Consider the following 17,471-nt stretch of genomic DNA (forward strand, 5'->3'; position numbering starts at 1 on the left):
CCATTTATATTTTGTACTAGAAACATTAATAATCTTTCACAGGCAACTTATATAAATATTGCATAATTAGTAGGGCCACGCTGAAAAATAAATATTCTTGTATGATATTGCGGGCCCTCTCTCCCCCTCCATTTTTTGTCCCATTTAAAGAAGCCATCCTGTCAATTAGGGATTGTGGATAGTAATAGAGTGGGGAAAACTAGGGTCTAGGGGTGCTACAATAGGGTGGCAAATGTGATCGTACCAGCAGTATTTATCTCCTTTCAGTTTGCTAAAGTAATTCTGCAGAAGTTAAAATGATGGGTCGGATAGCAAAGCCAACAGTGAATTTGCATTGAGAGACTAGTTTAAGAAAGCGAGGGTTAGCACAGCCAAAGCTCATTAGGATAACCAAGGATGATCCTGCGTGGTAGCATTCCATCCTGAGGGGACACAACCCAGAAATAACGAAACCAGAGCAAGAATGTAAGAGCATTTCCAAAAGAAAAGAAACACTTGAGGGGACAACCCAGAAGTAGCTAAATCAGCCCAATCATTCAAGGGCATATCCAAAGAAAAGCAACACCAGAGGGGGCAACCCAGAAGTAGCTAAATCAGCCCAATCATTCAAGAGCATATCCAAAGAAAAGCAACACCAGAGGGGGCAACCCAGAAGTAACTAAATCAGAGCAAGCATGCAAGAGCATATCCAAAGAAAAGCAACACCAGAGAGGACAACCCAGAAGTAGCTAAATTAGCCCAATCATTCAAGAGCATATCCAAAGAAAAGCAACACCAGAGAGGGCAACCCAGAAGTAGCGAAATCAGATCAAGCATGCAAGAGCATTTCCAAAGAAAAGCAACACCAGAGAGGACAACCCAGAAGTAACTAAATCAGAGCTAGCATGCAAGAGCATTTCCAAAGAAAAGCAACACCAGAGAGGACAACCCAGAAGTAACTAAATCAGAGGAAGCATGCAAGAGCATATCCAAAGAAAAGCAACACCAGAGAAGACAACCCAGAAGTAGCTAAATCAGCCCAATCATTCAAGAGCATATCCAAAGAAAAGCAACACCAGAGGGGACAACCCAGAAGTAACTAAATCAGAGCAAGCATGCAAGAGCATATCCAAAGAAAAGCAACACCAGAGAGGACAACCCAGAAGTAGCTAAATCAGAGCAAGCCAAAGAAAAGCAACACCAGAGAGGACAACCCAGAAGTAGCTAAATCAGAGCAAGCATGCAAGAGCATTTCCAAAGAAAAGCAACACCAGAGAGGACAACCCAGAAGTAACTAAATCAGAGGAAGCATGCAAGAGCATATCCAAAGAAAAGCAACACCAGAGAAGACAACCCAGAAGTAGCTAAATCAGCCCAATCATTCAAGAGCATATCCAAAGAAAAGCAACACCAGAGGGGACAACCCAGAAGTAACTAAATCAGAGCAAGCATGCAAGAGCATATCCAAAGAAAAGCAACACCAGAGAGGACAACCCAGAAGTAGCTAAATCAGAGCAAGCCAAAGAAAAGCAACACCAGAGAGGACAACCCAGAAGTAGCTAAATCAGAGCAAGCATGCAAGAGCATTTCCAAAGAAAAGCAACGAGAGGACACAACCCAGAAGTAGCTAAATCAGGGCAAGCATGCAAGAGCATTTCCAAGGAAAATCAACGAGAGGACACAACCCAGAAGTAGCTAAATCAGAGCAAGCATGCAAGAGCATTTCCAAAGAAAAGCAACACCAAAGGGGGCAACCCAGAAGTAGCGAAATCAGAGCAAGCATGCAGGAGCATTTCCAAAGAAAAGCAACACTAGAAGTAGCAAAATCAGAGCAAGCATGCAGGAGCATTTCCAGAGAAAAGCAACACCAGAGAGGACAACCCAGAAGTAGCTAAATCAGAGCAAGCATACAAGAGCACTTCCAAAGAAAAGCAACACCAGAGGGGACAACCCAGAAGTAGCTAAATCAGAGCAAGCATGCAAGAGCATTTCCAAAGAAAAGCAACACCGAAGAGGACAACCCAGAAGTAGCTAAATCAGAGCTAGCATGCAAGAGTATTTCCAAAGAAAAGCAACACCAGAGGGGGCAACCCAGAAGTAGCTAAATCAGAGCAAGCATGCAAGAGCATATCCAAAGAAAAGCAACACCAGAGAGGACAACCCAGAAGTAGCTAAATCAGCCCAATCATTCAAGAGCATATCCAAAGAAAAGCAACACCAGAGGGGGCAACCCAGAAGTAGCGAAATCAGATCAAGCATGCAAGAGCATTTCCAAAGAAAAGCAACACCAGAGAGGACAACCCAGAAGTAACTAAATCAGAGCAAGCATGCAAGAGCATATCCAAAGAAAAGCAACACCAGAGAGGACAACCCAGAAGTAGCTAAATCAGCCCAATCATTCAAGAGCATATCCAAAGAAAAGCAACACCAGAGGGGGCAACCCAGAAGTAGCGAAATCAGATCAAGCATGCAAGAGCATTTCCAAAGAAAAGCAACACCAGAGAGGACAACCCAGAAGTAACTAAATCAGAGCAAGCATGCAAGAGCATATCCAAAGAAAAGCAACACCAGAGAGGACAACCCAGAAGTAGCTAAATCAGCCCAATCATTCAAGAGCATATCCAAAGAAAAGCAACACCAGAGGGGGCAACCCAGAAGTAGCGAAATCAGATCAAGCATGCAAGAGCATTTCCAAAGAAAAGCAACACCAGAGGGGGCAACCCAGAAGTAGCTAAATCAGAGCAAGCATGCAAGAGCATATCCAAAGAAAAGCAACACCAGAGAGGACAACCCAGAAGTAGCTAAATCAGCCCAATCATTCAAGAGCATATCCAAAGAAAAGCAACACCAGAGGGGGCAACCCAGAAGTAGCGAAATCAGATCAAGCATGCAAGAGCATTTCCAAAGAAAAGCAACACCAGAGAGGACAACCCAGAAGTAACTAAATCAGAGCAAGCATGCAAGAGCATTTCCAAAGAAAAGCAACACCAGAGAGGACAACCCAGAAGTAGCTAAATCAGAGCAAGCCAAAGAAAAGCAACACCAGAGAGGACAACCCAGAAGTAGCTAAATCAGAGCAAGCATGCAAGAGCATTTCCAAAGAAAAGCAACGAGAGGACACAACCCAGAAGTAGCTAAATCAGGGCAAGCATGCAAGAGCATTTCCAAGGAAAATCAACGAGAAGACACAACCCAGAAGTAGCTAAATCAGAGCAAGCATGCAAGAGCATTTCCAAAGAAAAGCAACACCAAAGGGGGCAACCCAGAAGTAGCGAAATCAGAGCAAGCATGCAGGAGCATTTCCAAAGAAAAGCAACACTACAAGTAGCAAAATCAGAGCAAGCATGCAGGAGCATTTCCAGAGAAAAGCAACACCAGAGAGGACAACCCAGAAGTAGCTAAATCAGAGCAAGCATGCAAGAGCATTTCCAAAGAAAAGCAACACCAAAGGGGGCAACCCAGAAGTAGCGAAATCAGAGCAAGCATGCCGGAGCATTTCCAAAGAAAAGCAACACTAGAAGTAGCAAAATCAGAGCAAGCATGCAGGAGCATTTCCAGAGAAAAGCAACACCAGAGAGGACAACCCAGAAGTAGCTAAATCAGAGCAAGCATGCAAGAGCATTTCCAAAGAAAAGCATTGAGAGGACACAACCCAGAGGTAGCTAAATCAGAGCAAGCATACAAGAGCACTTCCAAAGAAAAGCAACACCAGAGGGGACAACCCAGAAGTAGCTAAATCAGAGCAAGCATGCAAGAGCATTTCCAAAGAAAAGCAACACCGAAGAGGACAACCCAGAAGTAGCTAAATCAGAGCTAGCATGCAAGAGTATTTCCAAAGAAAAGCAACACCAAAGGGGACAACCCAGAAGTAGCTAAATCAGAGCAAGCATACAAGAGCATTTCCAAAGAAAAGCAACACCGAAGAGGACAACCCAGAAGTAGCTAAATCAGAGCTAGCATGCAAGAGTATTTCCAAAGAAAAGCAACACCAGAGGGGACAACCCAGAAGTAGCTAAATTAGAGAAAGCATGCAAGAGCATTTCCAAAGAAAAGACAACCCATAAGTAGCAAAATCAGAGCAAGCATGCAAGAGCATGTCCAAAGAAAAGCAGCGAGAGGACAACCCAGAAGAAACTAAATCAGAGCAAGCATACAAGAGCATTTCCAAAGAAAAGCAACACCGAAGAGGACAACCCAGAAGTAGCTAAATCAGAGCAAGCATGCAGGAGCACTTCCAAAGAAAAGCAACACCAGAGAGGACAATCCAGAAGAAGCAAAATCAGAGCAAGCATGCAAGAGCATTTCCAAAGAAAAGACAACCCAGAAGTAGCAAAATCAGAGCAAGCATGCAGGAGCATTTCCAAAGAAAAGCAGCACCAGAAGTAGCAAAATCAGAGCAAGCATGCAGGAGCATTTCCAGAGAAAAGCAACACCAGAGAGGACAACCCAGAAGTAGCTAAATCAGAGCAAGCATGCAAGAGCATTTCCAAAGAAAAGCAACACCAGAGAGGACAACCCAGAAGTAGCTAAATCAGAGCAAGCATGCAAGAGCATTTCCAAAGAACAGCAACACCAGAAAGGACAACCCAGAAGTAGCTAAATCAGAGCAAACCTGCAAGAGCATTTCCAAAGAAAAGCAACGAGAGGACACAACCCTGAGGTAGCTAAATCAGAGCAAGCATGCAAGAGCATTTCCAAAGAAAAGCAACACCAAAGGGGGCAACCCAGAAGTAGCGAAATCAGAGCAAGCATGCAAGAGCATTTTCAAAGAAAAGCAACAAGAGGACACAACCCAGAAGAAGCCGAATCAGAGCAAGCATGCAAGAGCATGTCCAAGGAAAAGACAACCCAGAAGTAGCAAAATCAGAGCAAGCATGCAGGAGCATTTCCCGAGAAAAGCAACACCAGAGAGGACAACCCAGAAGTAGCTAAATCAGAGCAAACATGCAAGAGCATTTCCAAAGAAAAGCAACGAGAGGACACAACCCAGAGGTAGCTAAATCGGAGCAAGCATGCAAGAGCATTTCCAAAGAAAAGCAACACCAAAGGGGGCAACCCAGAAGTAGCGAAATCAGAGCATGCATGCAAGAGCATTTTCAAAGAAAAGCAACCAGAGGACACAACCCAGAAGAAGCTGAATCAGAGCAAGCATGCAAGAGCATGTCCAAGGAAAAGACAACCCAGAAGTAGCGAAATCAGAGCAAGCATGCAAGAGCATTTTCAAAGAAAAGCAACAAGAGGACACAACCCAGAAGTAGCAAAATCAGAGCAAGCATGCAAGAGCATGTCCAAAGAAAAGCAGCGAGAGGACAACCCAGAAGAAGCTAAATCAGAGCAAGCATACAAGAGCATTTCCAAAGAAAAGCAACACCAAAGAGGACAACCCCGCAGTAGCTAAATCAGAGCAAGCATGCAAGAGCATTTCCAAAGAAAAGCAACACCGAAGAGGACAACCCATAAGTAGCTAAATCAGAGCAAGCATGCAAGAGCATTTCCAAAAAAAAGCAACACCGGAGAGGACAACCCAGAAGTAGCTAAATCAGAGCTAGCATGCAAGAGTATTTCCAAAGAAAAGCAACACCAGAGGGGACAACCCAGAAGTAGCTAAATCAGAGAAAGCATACAAGAGTATTTCCAAAGAAAAGCAACACCAAAGGGGACAACCCAGAAGTAGTAAAATCAGAGCAAGCATGAAGGAGCACTTCCAGAGAAAAGCAACACCAGAGAGGCAACCCAGAAGAAGCAAAATCAGAGCAAGCATGCAAGAGCATTTTTCCAAAGAAAAGACAACCCAGAAGTAGCTAAATCAGAGCTAGCATGCAAGAGTATTTCCAAAGAAAAGCAACACCAGAGGGGACAACCCAGAAGTAGCTAAATCAGAGAAAGCATACAAGAGTATTTCCAAAGAAAAGCAACACCAAAGGGGACAACCCAGAAGTAGCAAAATCAGAGCAAGCAGGCAGGAGCATTTCCAAAGAAAAGCAACACCTGAGGGACACAACCCAGAAGTAGCAAAATCAGAGCAAGCATGCAAGGCCACCTCCAAAGAAGAAAACAAAAAAAAACACCAGAGGGGACAACCCAAAAGTAGCAAAATAGAGAATTTCCAAAGAAAAGCAACATGTTGTACAGCCACCCTGCTATGCATTGGTAGTTTGGTCATTCAGGATATTTCAAAATCAAAAGAGCGCACAATTTAAATGGAGTCCGCTGCCATACCTGCAGAAGTTGGTGGGGATCACGATCGCATAGCCAACGCACGTTCCGCCCAGGCAATTGCCCAATTCATGGAATAGTCCGTGAGCCATGGATTCCAGAGGTAAAACAATCAGGAACACACTCATAAAAATCCCTCGGTCGTGCTAAAGAAGAACGAAAACGCTGTTACTTTCCTTTCAATGCACTTAGTTCAGCAAGAAACAAGAGGAACACTGACCAGCTACACAACCTGGCATTAAGTAAAGCAGACATGCAGTAAAAGCAATGCAAATCATACGGGAACTGGGTCAACATCAAGTTTAATATAGCAATGCATCCCTTTAAACGCTACACTAAAGTTCTCCCTTTGAGAGGTCTATGCAAGTACTGCGATAGAGGTATAAACATCCTTACCGCCCGCATACCGAGGATATATTGAACCCTTGTAGACCAAGTGAGGGGTCTGTATTGTGGGATAATTAGCATTTTGTCCCACTGCAAGCAGAAGGTTGGGAAAAGTAATAATTAGAAGCTATTGGAAAATAAAATGGCTTATACAATGCCAGCTTCGACACTGCTGAACTCGTGTTTGGAATGAGGTCAATAACCAAGATTATCAACTTAATTCCAAGCTTTCTGATAGGTCTAGAGGTGCTCAATAAGGACTTTTATGTGCTGCTCAATCTAAACAAAGGATGGCAGTCAGTCCTCGACCACATTATGTCCTGCCTTAATTATGGCGACTGATGCATGCACCCGGCATGCTTGATTCGCAAGACTTAGATTACTGAATAAGGAATCAGCGATCAGCGCAAGACATCCAAATAGGTACGAAACTGCTAGTTATCAACTTGGGCATGATCTGTCCCCAGCCGTTACTGGATTCAGAAAAATGCTCTTTTGCCCGCACTGCTACTCTACGAGCTCAACTACTGAGATGTTCTACTTATTGGGCCCAAACAGTGTGCTCTCCCAACTTTATAAAAAGGTACAGTAGCTAGCTAAAGGCCATGCCTAGGAATAGACGAACAGGCTGATTCACAGAGCATTTTCCTATGGGATTGCGCCATTATAAAACACTTCTGTGAATCATCCCCTTAGTAGCGTCAACGCTTACAGTGGATCTAATAAATAGTAATTAATTGTTTTAGAATGCTGTTTTCATGATGTGTGTTGTAGTGCTCCAGATAAGATTTGGAACTGGGAGTATTTTACTCCCTATTTTTTTAAAGTTGGTAGTAAAAAGATTTTTTGAGCGTAAAAATGTAAGTCCAATTCCCAATGAGAGTATTTATAAGCAAGTAAAAATATGATTTACCTGAAAAATTGAATTGTTTTTGTAATACTAAATTTGCACATAGTTATTCATGCACATTAAAAGATACAGGTTTACTTCTTCCAAATAAGCCGTTCAAATAGGAGTTTCTTCCTTTGGTACTACGTGCACCACTTGTCGAAAACGTATCCATGGAGCAGTGAGGATGAAAGCAGGGGTGCAAGATTCTACATGTCTTTAACCTGTTTTTTGTTGGGAGTATTTTTACTCTCAATTTTTATTTTCTGGGAGTATTTGCCATTTTCTAGTACGTAAAAGTGGCTGATACACACCTTATCTGTAGGGCTGGTTGTAGAGCATTAGCACTTCATTACCAGGTACACACATCTGCTATTAAAATGTCATCTAGATGAGCAGGTTTGGTGTGCTCTAGAGCATTAGCACTTCATTAAGAGGTATACACATCTGCTATTGAAATGTCATCTATATGAGTACATTGGCGTGCAAGTATACATATCTGCTATTAAAATGTCATCTATGTGAGGAAGTTGGCGTGCTCTAGAGCATTAGCACTTCATTAAGAGGTATACACATCTGCTATTACAATGTTATCTATATGATTACATTGGCGTGCGAGTATACATATCTGCTATTGAAATGTCATCTATATGAGTACATTGGCGTGCAAGTATACATATCTGCTATTAAAATGTCATCTATGTGAGGAAGTTGGCGTGCTCTAGAGCATTAGCACTTCATTAAGAGGTATACACATCTGCTATTAAAATGTCATCTATATGATTACATTGGCGTGCGAGTATACATATCTGCTATTGAAATGTCATCTATATGAGTACATTGGCGTGCAAGTATACACATCTGCTATTAAAATGTCATCTATATGATTACATTGGCGTGCGAGTATACATATCTGCTATTGAAATGTCATCTATATGAGTACATTGGCGTGCAAGTATACATATCTGCTATTAAAATGTCATCTATGTGAGGAAGTTGGCGTGCTCTAGAGCATTAGCACTTCATTAAGAGGTATACACATCTGCTATTAAAATGTCATCTATATGATTACATTGGCGTGCGAGTATACATATCTGCTATTGAAATGTCATCTATATGAGTACATTGGCGTGCAAGTATACACATCTGCTATTAAAATGTCATCTATATGATTACATTGGCGTGCGAGTATACATATCTGCTATTGAAATGTCATCTATATGAGTACATTGGCGTGCGAGTATACATGTCTGCTATTAAAATGTCATCTATATGAGGAACTTGGTGTGCTCTAGAGCATTAGCACTTCATTAAGAGGTATACACAACTGCTATTAAAATGTCAGCTATGTGAAGAAGTTGGCGTGCTCTAGAGCATTAGCACTTCATTAAGAGGCATACACATCTGCTATTAAAATGTCATCTATATGAGTACATTGGCGTGCGAGTATACATATCTGCTATTAAAATGTCATCTATATGAGGAAGTTGGCGTGCCCTTTCACAGCTTAGGCAACAAAATCAGAGCAGCCTCAGTTGTCGGCAGGATATGCCATTCTTGTGCATTTCTACACACTAGTAACCCCCACCTTTACAGATTTGTTACTTCTCCCTCACCACTCTAAAATGTTCGGGTGTGTAGGTCTTCATCCGTATTGTCAATGACCTGCACACCCCTCTAATGGGGATTTCGGAGCATACACTTCTCTGGTCAAGAGCCAACTTTCTTGGCACTGCTTACCACGCACAGTTCTTTGATCGCATCCTAGTTGATCGCTCTGCCACCTTTAAGGCTGTGGATCATCTGCATCTCCCATGCACTTGGCTTCAACGACACAGGAGGAGACCAAGGGGAATCTTCATACATAAGTTGTGCATGCTGATGTAGGGCATTTCCCCCAGGCAGGACTGCATACCTTTCAGCATATCTAGTCAAATACAACCTCATGGTACAGCCTAGTAACCAGTTACTGCTCTACCTAGGTCTTCCCGGAAATTTCTGGCGTCTCCCTTCCCAAAACTTTGAACATCTCACGATGACCAGTCTTCAAAATCTGGTCTGAGGACAGCATCGTTCTCCAAAGTTTGTGAACCACAGCAGCAGCATTAACCTTTCTGTCCACTCTAAGTAACTCCTCCACAAGGATGGCCACTCCTTGGACGCAGCCCTCCAATTTGTTATACACACTAGGGGCATAATAATTTTCCACTGTATCTGGCTGGACCACATCCTTCTACACATTATACTGCTATCGGTTGGACACCCCTGGAGCACACACCCGATGCACCCACACATGGTACCGATCCTCCAAAACGAGGACAATGACTACATTCAAACAGCTCCTGACAGATGCTCTTGCGGCCACAGAAAGAATCAACAATAATAATGCTAGCTAGGGTGGAGAATGACACCACCGTGGTAATGTAGCATGCCCTCCCGCCCCACTGAAAGGGAAATCTAAGGCACCCCCATCTAGAAAATGGTTTATTGACAGGATCACTTCCTTTAAGAGCACCTGCCAAATATTATCTACTAGATTGTGCAGTCATTGTCCTTGAAATTGTGTAAAAAAAATAAGCAAAAGCATGGACCATTCACCACAAAGCCATCTAGGCCACCAAAATATTTAGATTCTACAAACGGGCTTAACACACGGACTATAAAACTTCACAAAGCAGTGAAATCCCTCAAATGACATCCCTGTTCAGCCCCATGAACCAGCACAGCTTTCCTAATTCAAAAGACGGAAACAAACCACAAAGATAATCACCGACTCCCCCCCCCCCCACCAGTCACATGCTCTTCAGGCATTTGACCTCCAGCAGGACTGTCTACTCCAGTCACTGCGATGGGAAGGAGAGGCAGATGGCTATTTACCCCTAAACTGTGGCAGCGATCCTTGGCAAAAACCTAAGATGCCCTGCATCTTGCTCAACAGCGACAACACAATAAATATAAAGTAATTTCTCTCCAATCAGGGAATTATTAGGAATACATCTGTAGACTGGCAAACATCCGCCCGTCTGATTTAGCCAATCTCCCCTGGATAACCAAACCCCTTGAAAAACATGCAGTCTAAATAATCCTAAACGACTACTAATCAGGATTAGGCCCCTGCCAAGCAACACTATCCAGCATACTCAGTGTGAGACAATACAATGAAAATCCTAATGCTGATCCTATTTCGTGGTCATGAGTGGGAACGACTGAAAGTTGGACGAGAGCCATACCAAAATCCTGGCAATAAATCCCAATAACCTCACAAAGGTCGTCAACAAACTCAGCACTCACCTTGTTTAGAGAAACATTACTAATCCACAGACTCATCCAATCATCTCAACCCATTCCACCATTTCCTAGACCACCCTAGCTTACATCACTTACATTTTCTCCAAGGAGCACTGAACAACCCACCGACAATAGTTTGTCCTTTTTAGTTTGGGCTATTAGTTGGCACTTAAGCGCATCCTATAAGCCTAAATGATTACATTGGAGTACAAATTGGAGGGAAATGACAGGTTAGGAGAGACACACACCCTGTAGGTGTGATTTGGTTATTTAACTAACCAATTACTGCCCATGGACATGCAAATCCCTATGGCCATTCGCACCCACTACAAGCCCTCTTACTGCCTAAAATACTACCTCCTGGGATATCTTTGAACTCACTATATCAAGAAGTAACAACAAACCTTAGCCTGCAAGTTGTTAATCCTAACCTGCATGTGAGTAAAATGCTTCATTGCTGATGTAAATAGTTACTAGTGTAAAAATAATGCCTTAACCAAGTTTGCCTTCAGCCATTTGTTTTATATCTCTTCCATACACAAAGGTTCTGTTAACAACAAGCAATGACAAAGCCAACAGTTTCGGCTTAAGAAATTAAAAGGTATTTGCCAGGGTCTTTGATCATAATACCAGGTAATGACACCATGTTGCAGCTGTTGTGATTTTATGGCCCTGTAGTACCATTATCAGTGCCCGGCTAACCCATACCTACACAAAAGTCCAAAGTGTTGGCTTTGCCAGTACTTGTTGACTAGGTTTATGAGCACATAAGACACCATAATAGGGACTCTAGATAAATGGCTTTACCAACATTTACCACCAAAAACGAAAAACAATATTCTCCACAAAAAAGATGGAGTAGCGGAAATGCAGGTTGTCTGCCACTTGAAGCCTACTGCACTGTTCAGTTGCTGTGTCCAGACCAGCAGCATGAGCCACAAAGATGTGCTTTTTCCATTGTGTTGCCTCGCTTGAAAAGAGGGTGTTGGATAATAAAAACATCTATTGATTTAAGGCAGGGTGCGAAATGCGCACTCGCCACCTGCTAGTGAGTAAGAAATGACGTGCTGTGTGTATGTATAAAATTGAGGAGGCGAAGTAGTTGTTTTTATGGCTGGCTAGTCGCTTGATACTTTTTTGCCCAACGATTTAAGGTATTATCCAGCTGCAGAAAATATATGGGTTACAACAAAACACCTATAATATTACTATAAACTTTCCTCAAAAATCTCCAGAAGACATTGAAGACTACTTTTTTACTCTGCAAAAGTATTTTCACTCCACTCTTCCACGAGTAGCAAGCAAAATACTCCCAACTTCCTATAATAATTTGACGGGTGGCAGATAATACATTGTAACATGGCAACTCACCCTAGACCTATTGAGGTCTATTCATGGTATAAAAGCTGCATGCTTGATAGAGAGAAAGAAAAATAACATTTACCAACAATAATTAGAATAACACATTTTTTCATTTACCTGCCAGGAAACTGCACCAAAAATAGCCGTGGCCAAGAGGCTGAAGAAAACAAGGCGTGCTGAAATTACGCAAAAATGGCGCATTCCTTTGGAAGCCATGACTCGATCTAGGCTGTTATTCTCAACATTGTGTGTGGAATAAACTTTGTGACAATCATTCAGCTTCGTATGAAAGCCCCAGAGAGTAATCAGAAAAATAATATGGCACACCAACCAAAATATCCCAAAAATGGAAAAGCCTGGTATCACAAAGTACCACAAACTTAGATTGCTAAGTTTAAAAGTTGAAAGTATAAAAAACACGAGTTCAATACATCCCACAAAAATGACTGAAAGTCTCCGGCAAATTGAACCACGGTACAAATAAGGCTTCCAGCGTTCTGTGACTGAGAGTCCACTGAAGTAAACATCAAAAAGGGGGTCGCAAACCAGGCAGCTGAAGAAACAGGCCAGAGCAAAGGGGTTTATGGGTATGCCCAAGGATGGGAAAAAAAATACGCAAGTAAGGACTCCAAATATCACCAGGTTGGGGATGGCAAGAAAAGACTTCATGCGCAGGTCAATCATGAGCATGGCCAGCGCGGCCACCAGCAGGATGATGCTCATAGACTTCTCAAACAGCATGATGGTGCTGGCAATAGCAAAGCCAGCCAGCTCCAGGAATTCAACAGACGTCAGCAGAGTCGGGCGTTGCCAAACGCAGCCGCAGATCCGTTCCACCAGGGAGCATAGCGTCCTTATGGCCATCGAGGAAATGAGCAGGAATTTGGTTGCTTCTTCTTTCATGTCACTCTTAAAGGAAGAGTTATCAAGAAAACAGAGGAGACCAAGTAAGAATCCAAACCACAAGTGAGAGAGACTTAAACTCGCTGCTTCCATTGAAAAGTAGTAGTAAAGTATACTTGCAATGCCAAGCACAAAAAGCCCCAAGATGAAAATGACTAAAATGAGCGAGTCCTCCGTCTTCTCCCACCGCACATAAAGGCCCATGCATATGGCAACCAGCAAGGTGATGCGGGCGAGGTAGCCCAGGTATCGGATTGACGAATGCATGTTGGCCTCTCGATTTGCCTCGTCCAGTTTAGTCATTGCTACATAGAGACAGTGACTAACACAGTAACGCAGTGACCTGCACATGTAAACGAAGGGGGTGACGTTCGCCCCACGCAAAGAAAAGAAGTCTTTTGGGTTTCATCCAGAAAGTGTCATGCGCCAATGATGCTCACATCTTTCCGTCATTTGCACAAGCTTGGGAGTTTCACATAACAGCCCGAATCTTCAATTTCAGAAATCCTGGAAGACACAAAAGAGAAAAATTGAGACCCAAGGAGTTAACATTCTGAAAAGGGTAGCATTCTATGGCATTTGTTACGATTTCCTTTGCGAAGAGGACTTTTTTCACTTGTGAACGGAGAAGCAAAGCCGTTCTAAGCTTCAGCAGGTTATGGTTGTCTCTACATTTCTATTTCCATGCGTTCAAGCTGCTGCTGAAGAGTTCCATTACATTTGGACGGGTCTATAACAGGGAAGTAATCGAACAAAAGCCCAGATGGATCCCCACCCCATAGCGAGTACCGCCTTTCCATAAACCACAACTCTTCTCGCATGATTAATTGGTAGGATAATGGTGTCTCGTTTGTAGACCAATTACAAATAACATTCAATTGGATATGTTTAAAATGAAAATCACTCGGTAGAGTAACTGAAAACAAGTTTTCCAAAAGACAACGAGCACCAAGCAGATCTGCCAAATAAATTGAAAGACTGCCACATTATCATAGCTATGCCTACTGGCATAACACTAAAACCGCCAATGATACATTATCAACATTTGCAACAGGGTACATACAACCTTTTCCGACAAATATCAAATGGAACCTCTTCAGTGCTTAGGTGTGTCACTTCTTGATATGTAGCAGTGTTGAAGAATTAGGCTACATTTACACACACCACCAATATTCGTCTGTGCCTCACTGACAGGTTCTAGCTTTCCAGAAAAAAAAGGAAAATACACAGTTGTTGCAAATACTTATGACTGTACCATCACTTCCCTCAAAGCTGGGCACAAAAGATGTTTTAAATCCATTTGCGGCTAAACATTTGAAAAGGACTTTTTCTAAAGTCATGACCAAACCCTCAAACTGCCACATATAGGCTGAAACACGTTAACGCTATGCAGCAAGTCAAGAGCACATAGAAATCATTTGTATCCAAGACAAAGCCAAATTATGGAAAGACCCTGTATGCCCAAGTAATAATACACCTTTCATGCATTCAGACTAATAAGCATAATTTTCCTGCCAAACACACGCAGCCACAGCCTTCGCGCTAAATACATTTAAATTATAGAACTGAGCAACATAAGAAGTTAAAGTCACAGGCAATTTGGTTGGATGATCTTAAAAATGACAAAGCGGTGGCTGCAACTTAACTGAAAACATTGCGTTCAAAGAAAACATGTAGTTCTCCTCATTTACTTTCCCTAAGGAGAACTAATATTCAGCAGTTTGTTTTATAAAAGTCATGTTGCATGAAGGTGCCTTGGCAAATTTGCTAAACCAAGTATGTATCAAGTGAGGATCAAATTGGGATGTTAACTTGGCGTACACATTCATTGTCTTGTCTATATATTAAAATATGTAATAGAAAGAAAAACCTTGATGTAGTGCAAATCATTCTTGATGGCGATTAAACGAAACACCGGTTACTGTACAGGCGCCATACAAATGATCAATAAATAAAATTTAAAAAAATACGACCGCAAATGTCAATTGCAGCTCTCTGGCAGTGATGTGACTCGCAATGCAGGGAACCAATAGGACATAGCCCTAGTAGACCATATGCCTGTATGTGCAATGAAACGTGGACCAATGTCAATGCAGCGTTGCCATATAATTGCTCATCACTGGGGCAACTGGATATTTATCAGGGATGCAAGGTCATGGAGCCAGGTCTTGAATAGCACATCTTCTTGTATTTAGGGAGTTCTATTGGCGCTTTACAAGTGCAGATATCAGGGAATCAAGAGTATGGGGAGGACAACGGTCAAGAGATAACAGAGAACGGGCTACACAATGGAAGATGCCAGCTTGACTGCAAGTATGTCACAAGGTTCTTTAGCATCCCAAGTATCAAGAGAAGGAGAACGATCACTATTCACAGGTAAAAGCCTGCGTTGCCTTGCACTCTGTTTGACTAAGTACAACCATAAAATGATCAATAAAATGAGTACCTTTAAGTTAACAATAAACATCCGTTATCTGTCAATAGCACCAAGGTACCCGTTTGTGGGTAAAAGTGCGCTTTAGAAATACACCCGTTATGTATTATTAACCAGAAAGATACCTCTACCATGTCTCTGCTCCCGCCCCCCAACACTTACCCCATTACTTATCTCTGATAGTACTGGCCTCTGCCCTCAGATCTCCACTCTCTCTTTTGATGGTTATAAGAAGTGACAGTCACAATAACTCTGAGAAATGTTTTTCATTTATGTGATGTTGCACACTTTGTTGCACCAAACATCGATTGATCCTGTCTGTAATGGTGGCTCTGCTTGCTTTACACTCTTGTTGCTCAGAACCTTAACTCAGGCAGCGGGACGTTACCAGTTGGTTCCGCACATTTATCTCCCATATTAATGTCACCCTACAAAGAGAGGACACTGAACTTATAGGGATGCTAGAGACATACTTGTTAACTAACTTATTTACAGCATAGGTAAAAATTATCAGGTTGCAAGCCACTAGCCACCCATAAAAAGTCACTCAGCACCCAATAGTATAAAAACACACAATTTCTTACTCGCCAAGAGTCAATTATCACTATCTAGAGGTGGATGCAAAGTGTGTCCCAGATTTACACCATTTCCCTCATCTACACCTCCAGAACGAGGTGAAGGCATTCCATAAACGTCAACGAAATCACCCTTACAGGAAAAACGTTTTCACCCTGCCAGAAAGATGTTAACTTCATTGGGATCACCCTCGAAAGCATTTTACTTCCCTCGCCTGGAGCACTACAGTTTGGAAGATATACAGTGTGCATTATAAAAACAACAAACTGCTTTGTGACCATTAATGGCGAACCGATTTATGGTAAAGAAAAGTGAAGATATTACATCCCAGCAACTTCCTCTTCCGGGTGCCAGCCTTTGCTGAATCTCACCCATGTGCCAATCGCACATACCTAAAAGGTTACTGTACGGGAGTGGAGTGTTTGTGGAGTGCCCACTTCCTCGTGCCTGTGCAGGCTGTTGTTTAAAGGAGCGTACACGTACTGGCCCCTGTGCTACATGGGCTGAGGGGAGTTTATCATATGGGCACTAGGTTGGTCAATCAGGGAGGGTTGGGTTTGTGGGGTGGCCACTGGGTGGTGGTCTGCGAAGAATGTAGGTGTATCAGTTGTTTTGGGAAGGAGGGCGTGTTCAATGGACATCCGAGATGGGGAAATGTAGCGCTGGGCATGGGGGTAAACACGGGCAGTGCTTGGAAACCCATAACTCAAGATCGCCCATATCCCTGCCACCCCCTGGTTCCCCTTCCTCCAATTCTCACCTGCCGGGCACCGGTTCCTTGGGCAAAGGGCGGGTCTTGGCGATGTGGAGGAGGCGGTGGCATACCCTTCTGGTCAATGCCCCCTTGCACCACGCAAACAACTCCTTCTTAAAAACTTTCTTCCTCCCCTGGACCCGCCGCCATCTTGGGGGACGCGTCACCCGGGTCTACGGTGGCTGGGAGGGATCAGCTGTGCCTGGCGCATGCGCGGTGAAGGCTGAGCTGTAAGAAGGTAGGCGCCATGACAGGTTCCAATGACGTCTCTGTGAGGCTGGGAAGGGGTCAGCTGTACGCGGCGCATGCGCGGTGGCGGCTGAGCTGTCAGAAGGTAGGCAGCCTGGCAGGTTCCACTGACGTTCCTGTGAGGCTGGGAGGGATCAGCTGTGCGCGGCGCATGCGCGTGACGGCCGAGCTGTCAGAAGGTAGGCGCCATGACAGGTCCCACTGAAGTCCCTGCGAGACTGAGGGATCAGCTGTGCGCGGCGCATGCGCGGTGGCGGCTGAGCTGTCAGAAGGTAGGTCCCACTGACATCCCTGTGAGGCTGGGAGGGGTCAGCTGTGCGCCGCGCATGCGCCGTAGCGGCTGAGCTGTCAGAAGGTAGGCGGCCTGGCAGGTCCCACTGGCGTCTCTGTGAGGCTGGGTGGGGTAGGTTAGCCACTGGCACGCTCTACAACGG

The 17,471-nt window shown here is 43.5% G+C and overlaps 1 protein-coding gene across 1 annotated transcript in view; it reads right to left on the bottom strand.

Annotated features, from left to right (window-relative positions):
- Window positions 1–17,257, bottom strand: part of TMEM168 (transmembrane protein 168) — a 45,775-nt gene extending 28,518 nt beyond the window's left edge. The window contains exons 1-3 of the mRNA XM_069627909.1: window positions 16,795–17,257; window positions 12,239–13,531; window positions 6,199–6,341 (exon numbers count right to left, since the gene is read on the bottom strand). Of these exons, the coding sequence (XP_069484010.1) occupies window positions 6,199–6,341; window positions 12,239–13,375 (1,280 nt within the window). The 5' untranslated portion in view covers window positions 13,376–13,531; window positions 16,795–17,257. The remainder of the gene's footprint in view (window positions 1–6,198; window positions 6,342–12,238; window positions 13,532–16,794) is intronic.
- Between the last annotated feature and the right edge of the window lie 214 nt (window positions 17,258–17,471).

Source organism: Ambystoma mexicanum, chromosome 12, assembly GCF_040938575.1.
Source record: "Ambystoma mexicanum isolate Mex_15411 chromosome 12, UKY_AmexF1_1, whole genome shotgun sequence".
In the NCBI taxonomy this organism is placed as follows: domain Eukaryota; kingdom Metazoa; phylum Chordata; class Amphibia; order Caudata; family Ambystomatidae; genus Ambystoma; species Ambystoma mexicanum.